At 35.2% G+C, this 12,066-nt stretch overlaps 1 protein-coding gene across 1 annotated transcript; it reads left to right on the top strand.

The window, feature by feature from the left end:
* Positions 1 to 554: 554 nt before the first annotated feature.
* vamp3 (vesicle-associated membrane protein 3 (cellubrevin)) lies at positions 555 to 10,607 on the top strand. The gene is made up of 5 exons (XM_055027405.1): positions 555 to 659; positions 7,195 to 7,273; positions 8,253 to 8,411; positions 8,567 to 8,618; positions 8,994 to 10,607. Coding segments are annotated over exons 1-5 (312 nt in total). The 5' UTR covers positions 555 to 657; the 3' UTR covers positions 9,014 to 10,607.
* The last annotated feature ends 1,459 nt before the right edge of the window (positions 10,608 to 12,066 follow it).

The raw sequence follows: 12,066 nt of genomic DNA, 5'->3' as shown, positions 1-12,066 counted from the left end.
AAGGGCCTTTGAAAACAGTCTCGTTTTTGTTTCCATTTATCACATGCTGGTCAAGGCATATGATAAATTGATGCTTTTCTTCGTATTTCTCTGCCATAAAGCCTAACAGTATGAGAAATACTCAGATTATAATTTCCAGTATAGTGTTTTTATTTTGGTGGTAAATCTAACAGTTGGGTTTACATTTGAGGTTTTATCTCTTAATGTGACATTCAGGTACTCGTTGGCTGTTAAAGACCGGTGGAAAACAATTGTCGTCTTCTTATGTTCACCCTAATCTCGTTTTTTTCGTTCGCAACGCGGTCAAAGAGCGTTGTTTAATTCTACATCAATATCTCCTGTTCACTACACTTATTTTGAATAATTCACTCATAGAATCAGTCCAAAATTTATTCGAACAAGGATTCGGAATTAATTTATTTCTGCATATTAGAAACTTCAAGGTAAATTCTGGTAAAGCAACAATTGATATAAACGCCCCACTGGTTTTGATAATTCTCTTTCATATTTAATTTATAACTGTATAAACCTACCATCTCTGGAAGCCCCTGAAGGCAGCAGATCGAACGACAGTACTTGGTGTTACAGCGGCTGATAGCACACTTTACAAACAAGACACAAAAGCGGCGGAGACGTTCAAAAGAAACCAGTTTCACCATGTAAGTATCTTATGCGTCTACTCAATGTGCTTATGATCATATTTTTTACAAAACGAGTGTTTACTGGACATAAGAGAAATACACGTCATACAAAAACAACGCCCAAAACTTTTCTGTATTAGCTTGCAACAAGTGCTAATACTTTAGCACCACTTCTCAAATGTAAACCCGCTTAGCTAAGCTAAGCTAAGTGTAGCCGTAAAACATTGAAACTTTTTAGCTGTGTTTTCCATAGACCTTTTCTCAATTTCTTACTGACGGACTTTGATAAGAAAAAGACAATATATTTAGAAAGTCCTTTCAACATCCACAGCTGATTAAAAAAGTATCTATTAGCTGGGAAAAATGTGATAGTTTTGAGGCGAAGTAACCTTTTTCTTTAGCTGCAGCTTTCCTCAGTTGGCTAGCATTGCTCCAAAACAGTTACGTGGATCTTTTTAAATACAGTTTCCTTGCATACTTATTGATTTTGTTCATACAGAGTCAATGTTTGATGACGTGTAATCTTCAGCGGAACATACATTCAACTTTAATGAAAGGGAAATACTGATAAGAATGTTTTTGACTTGAACCAAGTAATATTTGAATGTGTTGTCAACAATAATTGTAGTAAGATAAGTTGTTACGTAAGATAAGTGGCTAAGTTACGTTTGGAATTAATAGTTGTCAGTGTTTTTATGTCTGGAAAATAAAAGTTCTGAACTCTTTCAGTTCACATTCTCTCAATGATAAATCGTATTATTTCATTGATCTTATGTTGACATATCAGTTTTTTTTTTTTTTTACATTTTTTTATTTCTAAGCAACTGAATCATGGTGCACATTAGGATGGCATGCTCAATTCATAATAAATTTACTGTTCCTCCATTTTCTATTGAGTTAAGAAAAACTACTTCTAGCTGGGCTTTAGTTCCCATCAAATTAAAATGGGAATCTGCAGGTGAGACTTCAAAAAATCATTGGTATTGTTCTGGAAAAGCTTTATCTCTGTTACTGCCATCACCTGTTTCTTTAAAGTGGATATTTTATAGATTACAAAGCAAATATACTACAATGTAGTTTCTTGTTCTATTTCAGCATATCCAAATTTGCAGCAAACAATGCTTCCTAACACCCTGAATTTGTGATTTATTTTCAGTGTGCACCCTGGTCCTATGTTACTTTTTTTAACCTCTTATCAACAGATTTCCATATTCAAGATGCTGGTATCTTAAGCACATTTCCATTGCATCACCAACATTTCATGCATGTTGAAGATTTAAAGTGGACTGATGTTCACACCTGATGTCTATATTTATACCTGTTCTTATTAGCGAATCTCTTCTGTCCAGAAATTATCAGTTTGATACAAAAACTACACAGTGCATTTAATAACATGCATGTGTTTTTTTTTTAAATCTAAATATGCCGTAAACCTTAATGTTTAACTGCTAAAGATAATTTTAGAAATGTCTTAGTAATGAATCAAGATGTTTTTCTAATCCCACTTTCTCTCACACTGTTAGGGTTAACACCTGTTAAACATACATTAACAAAGACAGAAAAGACAAAAGAGTTAGATTCTTTTTCACTCGCGAGGAGAACGGACAGAGATGTGCTTCAGTTACAATCTCCTACCGCTCTGAAGCACATTTTGTCTGCTCCTCTATTTTATTGTTTCTAGGATCCCTAATCACAAGGACGCTGCAGCTCTAAAGGGAGGGGCAAACAGCTACAGCGTCAAATGTTATTCACTAACTAACACACAATCATTCTGTACTAGATAATGTCCTTCCAGGCACAAAGATTAATAAAATATGTAGTGATCTTAGCAATGATGTTTTTATTGGAGGCCAGCAACTCAACCGAAGCAGAGCTCTTCACCAAGAGGTAAACCTGCAGGAAGATTTTGTTTCTGCTCTCTGTCAGTGAGGCCTTCTGAGAAAAGAATCAGAGTAAATCAACAATACAAGAAACATTCTTAATTCTATAATGAGATTAACTTTAAGGAAAGCATCAATTAAAGATACATTATAAAGATCAATGAGAATAACAAATAATTGATTAATAATATCACAATTTCGCCAACACACACTGTTACTGAAACTTAGCAGAACTTCTCGTTCACTCAAATTTCAGTTTCAGGTGATTCATAGTTGATGCTGTACAATAATTTTACTATGTTGTAGTAAAACAATAAAATTGTTACTCAAAGATTACTTTAAAGTGTTTACTTATATTTTGAATTATCCCATAGACAATGGGATGAATATGGTTAACATTATTTGAAAAAGGAATAAACTGCCCGTAGCAGCTTTTGGGTGGTGTCATGTGGTTAAGGCGGCTTCAGTAGAAGGTATGTGTAAATAACATTGCGTTCATAAAGAATTGGCTTCCCTTCTCCTCAATTTTATATGCTCATTCTTTGTTCTTGGCATTTTTCATCCTTCTATCCCTGATATAATCACTAACAGAGCTAATGCAAGATTACTCCTGCAACATTACATAAATGATACAAGACGACTGAAGATGTTTACATTTTGCAGAGATCATTACAGGGTGAATATAGCAAACCAAGGTTTCCCCCAGAAAACTTGCTATGCCCGGTGATTGAGTGCCAGGGCAGTCATTCATCCAGCAGCTTGTCATGTTCTTGAGTTTAAAAATGTTTAAAGTTAAGAAATGAAACATTCATCGGAGCCTTACACCAACTGTATAATTGATGTAATTGCCTTTTCGTTTCTTTTTTGTTTTCGTTGAGTGTCACTCAAATGCTTCTTGTCAAACTAGTTTCTCTGTAATTTTTGTTAGAGGGGGGTCTAACTGTTCAATGTATGCATGTGTACTTGGAAAACTACTAAAATGATCAAAATAAAGTTTAAAATTTTTTTTTTAAAGTTGACAGCAAATTTGAAAATATCACTTGATCATTATGTGTTACTGAAAGACTGGAAGATCAAATATAACATCTTAAAAAGATGTAAATAAATAAGTGATGCCTTGCCTGGTGGGTGTATAAAACCGACCCTGTATAAAACACTGGGGCAAATTCTGCAAATTAAAAATAAAATTTTTATAACAACAATTACAAATATAGTGGCAGCAGTAGTATGTTTAGCAATAGACAGCTTGATATATCAAAGTGAACAGAAATTTATTATGTAATAAATGTAGAGATAGTTTCTGAATTCAATCAGAGATTTTCTGAAGCAAGTTGTTTTTTTTGGGGGGTGGGGTTTATGCTGGAGATGTTCAAAGTATCCCCTTCAAATTTATATTAACAGTTAATAATAATTATCAAATCTGGTCAGGTGTAAAGCAAAACAAGTAACCAAGATCACAATAGGTGAGACTTGCTTAGCTGCCGCTGAGATACGTAAAGCATTTGTTTTGTTTTGCAATATTTCCAAAATGATAAATCCTGATTACTAAATATAACAATGTTAAATTTTAAAATTAAGACTTTCACTTAGTGATGCATGATATATCTGTATTAACACCAGTACCAGTTGATGTCAATTTGATGAAATTTTTTAACATATCGCTATTGGTCCGATATTAATACTATTAGTAACCAATGTTTACTCTTACTCTTTGTGTTTGGGGACGTAAGTGGGTTGGCCATTTGATATTTGTTTGGGCATGTTACATCAGTTAGGAATATTGGCACAAATTCTCAAATGTATGGGCCACACTTTCAACATCTTCCGATGCAGACTTTCCGTGTGTTATTGTTCCTTTTACTCAACAGATAGAGAACTGAGATGGAGAACTGAGATGGAGATCCGAATTAGGCCGCAGCCTAACATTTTGCTTAGGAAGGTCAAAGACAACACTGACTGCAAAATCAGAAGTTTTGTTGTTGGGGGAGGAAAAAACAAGGCCACATTATTAACTCTCCAGCACCATGCTTGAACACAAGATATTTGACTTTATCTGCTTCTTTCCAAGTGAAGAGATGTTAATTATATACACTGCCTATTACCATAAACATAATGATTTTGCCTTATGTATTCTACATACTGACAGATGGTCTTTTGGTAGGATAAACATGGGTTCTCACTTGTTTTAATCATTTAAAAGTTAGGAGGTGATTTGTTTAATGAATGTTAAAAATATGCTGCACATTTTTTCGGACATTTTGTTTTTGTTCCCAGATTACTTTTGTTCTGAACTCATTTTGTAATTATCACAAAGCATGTTGGCACAAAGGGCTAGTCAGTTTTCTGTCACCATACAGGTTACCAGTTAAACTGCATATAGAGTCTTGTGAGTCGATATATTTTTAACTAAATGTTTCAGTTATGGATAAAATGTATTCAAATCTCCTTTAACAATAGCTGCATGGTGCCATTGTCACTTCAATGTAATTATGTGTCATGTCAAAAGGTGGCAGTACACTACCACTGTGCAAAGGCTTTTAGGGCAAGGAAGCACAAAACCTGTGTACTGTACAGTTTAAACAGAATAAATTGCTGGTTTTAGTTCTAAACACTATCAAAATAGTGCACATTTTTATTGTATTTAGATCTAGTAACATTTCTAAAAAGGGATTAAACCCGAATGTGGCTACATGTTTGGGGTAAAAGTTAATTCTCAAAACATGTTAAAATCTAGTCTATCCTGAAGAAAACTGTCATTTACATTATTATCATCAGGTCTTGCATTATTTTTAGGGCTGTTGTAAAAGAATATTTTAGTGATTAAGTAATCTATCAATTATTCTTACGATTAATCAAGTAATCGGATGAAAAAATTATAAAATTAAATATTGGTAAATCTGGCATAACACCGGTGTTACTATCGAATATCAAGATAATATCAGGCGGAAGTCATGGAGAGGGGGAAATCCTCTCCATGATTTCCGCCATCCATTTGTTGAGACCGGGATGAAATGAAATTTATTGTGCAGTTCATCCGTAAAGCCACTTACTCTGTAATCATCAAATACTCAGCCGCCTGCCGTGTTCAGTCTATGCGCTCACCTGTATAAATACTCCCACTGTGCTCTTCCCGCCGTTTGCTCTGAACCAGCAGCTCCCAGAGGAGAAAATCTGCCGTACCCCAGGCATCGCACCAGTCATTTTAAGGATGCCTATTGGCCCCCCAAAAACGATAAAAACCCAGGCACTGTCGTCAAGAAATAAAATTCCCACTGGCTGAACTTGAGAATTAGATATTATGCCGCTAACATGTAGCTTTCCTCAACAACTCGGAGGTGGAAGTCAGAACTCCGCATAACGCAAATAATGTCCCGGCCGGAACACAGAGCACTAAATAATAAGACATAAATTAACGAAGCTTCGAGGCAGGAAAATTTTTCTCGAGGAATTTTAATAATTGATTCCTCGAATCATTCGAGGAATCGTTTCAGCCCTAATTATTTTTATTTTGAATTTGTCTTTTCACATATAGTATCACTGGGTAAGTAGATACTTACTTTTACCCAAATATTCTGCAGTATTTGGGTAAAAATGTTTGCCATAAACCCGTGTCCTTTTTTGTTGGTGGTGTTTACATCATCAAAGTGTTTTCTGGGTTATTGCGTCTTGATCACCAAAATCTATATCAGGTCTGTATATCAATAATAAGTGGTCCAACTGGTTAAAAACAAAGGCATGCATACTGTGAACACCTAATACATTAAATATAATTGCCCACTAACTATTGCATCCAGGTAATTGTGATTGTGATAATGCACATATTGATATTGCAACGAGTCTTACAGTTCATTATGTTGTGCGGCTGCCAGTAATAGCAATTAAAATAAAAATAGTGAAAGATTCCAAAATTATTCATTCTTTTTATTGAATCAATATATCCCACTTGTTCTGTGTCACTGCTATACAATGTAATTTTTATATTATATGATTATATAATGTTTTCGTTCAGGTGGATCTTTGAGGCCATTGAAGCTAAAGTTTCACTTTGTGGGTCATATCATACACAACAGCAGTTCAAAGGTGCTTTGGGACTGCTTCAGTTTCTCTGACAGAGAATCTGTAGTTTGTCGATCACAAGATGGATTCAGGCTAAGAAGAGAAAACACTTGAGAAGAGACTAAATCTTTAGGTGTCATTGGAGTTTCAAACAGTACAATGATCCCAAGAATAACTTAAAGTTCAGACAGCTTTAGTTACAGAAGAACCGAGTGACCATCACTGTTTCACAAAATTTTTGCAGCCTTGGCTTGGGAGCTCTTTAAACTTTTTCTTTACCATTGGTCTGAGCCATGATAGTCAAAATAAATGCAGTGGGAAGTGTTTTTGGCAACTAAGAGAATAATTTTTAGGGACAAAAGATTATAAATTTAGAGCTGTCATAGTTTTGACTAATATCTAATATTTGGTGTAAATTATATTACATTTTGTGGGTCTATAAAGGGTTATTTACTGGGTTATATGGTACAGACTTGTCCTAACAAGATATAAGTGACCATTAATATACGATTCCCACTATTGGCCAGCGAGGGAAAAATGCCACTTGCTTTTAGATGAAAATTTTTGTTGTAACATTTGGTCTGTAGCCTTTTATTAATATATGTTCGATTTATCAGGTCAGCCCCTGGTCCAGAAGGTTCTGCTGCTGCATCGAGCAACAAGCGCTTGCAGCAGACACAGGCCCAAGTGGATGAGGTAAGGTACATTTTAGCTCTTCACTCAATGATGACTCAAAAAGGAATTAAAAAAACACACAAAATCGAGTCACAATGTCTCTAGTGTGACTGCTTCCTGCACAAGCGGCTACTTTTGATCTGCAATGGTTAATGTACACAAATTAGGCAAAGCTTCCTTTTACTTCTGTTTCAAGTTCAAAGCAAATATTGAATAATAAATTTGATGTAGATTGATGGTGTCACTTTGCCCCTCCCCTTCTCTCTGTTCATTTTGTTGCAGAAAATTACATAACCCTTGGCATCAGTGCCATGATTCATCAGACTGAATCTGTTTCTCCCAAACGCTCTGCATGTGCGCTCCATTGCCAAAATACATTCAGGGAAGGGCATCTGTTGAACAGTTTAAAGGTCTTCTGACCACAAAAAGTCATTCAGAAAATCAAGTTTAAAAAGTAGTCAAATCTTCTTAATAATCTCCATTACTGTCCTTTTCCTCTCCATTTTGTGTTTCTCCTGGCGGTCCGCCTCTCCCACCTGGACCTTTAACCTCAGTCTGTCACAGTTTCCAATTGGTTGTCAGAGGTTTATATAATCACCATCTCTGTCCTTATGTAAGGCCTGCATGGGCTTATGCGCTCCTCTATCGTGCAGCTCAGTCAGGGAGGAGGGGCAGTAGCGAGCTTTGTGGATCAGTGGAACATGTGGGTTACGTGTCCAGTGACGCTGTACGCAGACGGCTGTCTGTTTGAATCACAATAAACTCAGTAAGATAAACAACCCACCAATTACCTTTTCTTACAAGATGGGACACGTCTTAATTGATGTTGTCAGGTAACTTTTCCTGAGGATGTTTTATATTCATAATTGTAATAATAATAATAATGATTTTTTAGGGTAACACACGTGCACAGGATTAAAAACATTTACAAGTTTCAAAATATCAAATTATAAAATATATGCTCTGTATATTGGTATGTTTTTGTTTTTGTTTTGTGTAGGTAGTGGATATTATGCGCGTTAATGTGGACAAAGTACTGGAACGTGATCAGAAACTGTCTGAACTGGATGACAGAGCAGACGCACTGCAGGCTGGAGCCTCCCAGTTTGAGACCAGTGCAGCTAAGCTGAAACGGAAGTACTGGTGGAAGAACTGCAAGGTAGATAAATTTAGCAAACTATTTCCTACTGATAATAAAGTGTTATGATTATGCAACTCTGGCATTATAATAGATCTTACCTGACTGAAAATAAACGTTAAAAAAAGGGTGTCACAGTTTATCTGAATTTTGTTTTATTCCTTTATTCCTTTTAGATGTGGGCCATCTTGATAGCTGTAATAGTGATCGTCATCATCATCATTATTAGTGAGTATTAAAACAAAAAAGCTGTCTTGTTGTTAATTTCAGTTCCCATTTGTCAAATGCTTAAAGTTGGTATCATATTGTATTGTAAAAAGCCTTTCACAAAGTGTGTTGCAAAGGCCGTTTTACCTTTAAATTTTTTTTTTTATTGTAATCACATTACAACCAAAACGTGTATCAACAAAAATGGTTCATAATTAAGAAGTGGAACCAAAAGACAAAAATTGTACAAGCTGCTTATGTTTATTTGTATATTACATTTCAGCACTAAATTGATATGCTAAACAATCTGTGTCAGTAGTCAACATTGCATTTCTCATTGTCTAAAACTACATATTAATTTACAAATATGTTTCTTAAAACTCTTCTTCTTTACAGTTTGGAGCTGCACAAAGTGAAGCAGATTGAAGAGGATTGGAGGTAAAGAAGAATATGTATGCTTCAGGTCTCAAGAAGAAATCAAATGATCACATTATTCACCTTTCCACGGGTCTTCCTTTCTTATCTTGGATTGACTTGGGTGTTTGTGTGTGTATTGGTAAAGGATTGAATTAAAACCACAGTTTTGCTTCTGCGATTTACAAGACACACAAGCACAAATTTCATTCTTGAGACTGGAAGAGAAGGATATTGTTGTAAAATCTCTGCTTATGTTATTATATTATACATAGTCACTAATGTTGTGTGCCTGGCTAAGAAATGTGCCTTTTTTTTTATTGTATTAGTTTGAAATGCCCCTTTTGTACCACATAGAGGTTTTTGCTTTTCAAACTAATATTATAACCAGTATTTTGATGTTTCCTTTTTTATTTCCTTTCTTTTCTTTCTATTTTTTAAGATTTAGGTTGTTTTGCCAATGGTTACAGTGAACATGTGCACAGTGGGATTTAATATGTATTGGTGGGGTTTTTTTTGCACATGGTTAAATGCTTAAGTTACTCATAGTAATAACAGAAAATACAACTGATGTAAAAAGTTATCCACATAAACCGACTATTCAGTAAGAAACTTTTAAAACCACCTTATCAAAGTTTCTTATTTACTTTCTCCTTGGCACTTTCATGTTGTACAAGCTTATGTTTAGATAAGTGCTTAACTGCAAAGACCAAACAGCCACATGACCTTAGGAAAAAAAAAAGGCCTCAACAGTACTAACTGGAGGGTTGTCTCAGAGATTCTCAGAAACGTGTTAAAAAGATTGATTTTGTGTAATGTCCAAACACAGTGATGTAAGAAAATGTAATTTTAGACTGATGATGTCTTAAAGGTCTACCAAATGAGAACTGCCAAATACAGAAAACTATTTTTTTAAACATCTGTTCAAGCCAGTAACACATTAGTGCCTTCAAATACTCAGACTGTCAAACAAAGACTCTACTGCTGTCTTTACTCAGCTGAATATAACCTTTAGTAAACTCTCTGGTTATGTCACACTTGCATTTATTATATCTGATAACAGACCTCCCACAAGTGGCACTTAAGTTTTTTGTGTAGAATAAATTTGTGTGCACAAAATATAGAACTAATCAAATGCTTGGAAGAAGTTTTTTTATGGTGCTTTTCTTGCTACTGCTGAACATTAATACAATTCATTGTAACATGCTATTCGACACTGGATTTGGAGTTTTCTTACTTTGCGTATAACACATTTTTCCATGACTGTTAGTGTTTTTTTGTTGTTGTTTTTTTTGCATTTTCAAAATATCTAGTTCTTATTTAAACTTGCCCTTCAAAATACATCCATGATCTGGACTAATTAATGTATTGTGGCCTTTCTTAGGTTATAGACAATAGTGTACAGGTAATACTTTTATTGCATACAGTAAGCCATGTTCTCAATTGTCATTCCTTTCTATTTACACAGAAATCGGACACCCTTTAACTTTTAAGCCTTATAATTACGTGCTGGGAAATTGTCTGGTAAAGTGCAATTGTACTTTGTGGCCCTTAAAAACTGTTGCTTGAATAAAATTGATTCAATTCATATTAAAATGCTGTGCTTATTTTGTTTTTCTCACCTTCTAAAACATGTTATAAATTCTAATCATTTACAAAGGTTGTCCTGTTGTCATTAAATATTTTTGATTATTTTCATTCACAAAAAAAACACATCAACATGTTAATTTGTGTATGAATGGATGCATGACCTCTTTTGGGTCCTTTGGACTTGATAAAGCACCAAACAAATACAGGGCATTTAATATTACTGATCAAGCAAGCACTGTGTCTTATACGCACAGTAAGAAGAGCCACATTTTTCTGCACTTACAGCTTCATGTCTTTTGACATGTTTCTACCAGCTCTGCTCATTTACACACTGGGTTTTTTTTTTGTTTGTTTTTTTTTTGGCAAAAAGCTCAAACCTAGTCAAATTAGAAAGAAAGTATCTCCATCCATCCATTGTCTTCTGTTTATCCAAAATCAAGTCGTGGGGTGAAAGGGCTTAGAGAAAGACCCAATTCCTTTTCCAGCTTTATGTGGCTTCATGTCTCTCAACCCAGCCAATTTCAAACTTGAATGTAGACTGTCCAGTTGCAAGCTGATGGCTCGGGCCTGAAGAAGCCAAAAGTGCCACATTCTCTGTAAAAAGCACAACTTAGCCTGTGAGGTTCCCTAACCATACAGCCTCTTCTTCATAACTATTACTCGATATTCTTTTCATGAACACTGCAGGCAAAGTTTTTCCAAAGATATGCCACAATTGGTTCCCCAGTCATCCCATGACTGACTGGAGACTGATTATTTATTCCAACACATTCTCATTTGGAACTGTTGTTGGACTTCAGCTTTTCTAATATGCTTTGACTGGAACGGTTCAATATTAGCTCTGGCTGTACAGGCAGGACTGTAACTCTGGCATAGTCTTTGGGGTATGGTCTTTCTCTGGAATGTAAATCTCAAGTTTCAGCCATGTACTTCCATCCATCTGTGTCAACGCACACCAGCTTCCCATTACCTGATGAAGTAAACAAAATGTTGCTGCCATCTCCAGGTCAGGTGTTTTCAGGGTGTTCACTTACACTATTATTTCATATGTGGGTCAAAAAGTCAAGGTTGGTTTTATCTACCTAGAGTTCATTCTTCCCTATGTTTGCCATGTACCCCACTTGGCTGGCCCATTAATATTTCCAAGACAACTTTGGCACATTGTAATGTAAAGAGAGCGATTTTGTAATTTTTTTCCCCCTCATAAATTTAGCCTATAGCTCATTCTAATAAATTATGTTTTCATTGATACAATTCATTTGGGACTCTGGTGATGCAATTAGTTATGATCTTGGTAAAAGATGAACCACATGATATCAAGTCTTTTGTAACATCTTACAGATTTTCATCAAGGTTGTCCATCTTCAGCTCCCACATCTTACCATCAGCTTTGACCTGGTTTTAAAGATAAGGGGATTGTTCTTGTTCTTTGTTTTGTCTTCAGTTGATCAATCAATTTCAAATT

Source organism: Poeciliopsis prolifica, unplaced genomic scaffold, assembly GCF_027474105.1.
Source record: "Poeciliopsis prolifica strain line A6 unplaced genomic scaffold, Auburn_PproV2 SCAFFOLD003, whole genome shotgun sequence".
Taxonomy (NCBI): domain Eukaryota; kingdom Metazoa; phylum Chordata; class Actinopteri; order Cyprinodontiformes; family Poeciliidae; genus Poeciliopsis; species Poeciliopsis prolifica.
Note: the sequence above shows the minus strand (reverse complement) of the source record. Positions and strands in the feature narration are given on the sequence as shown.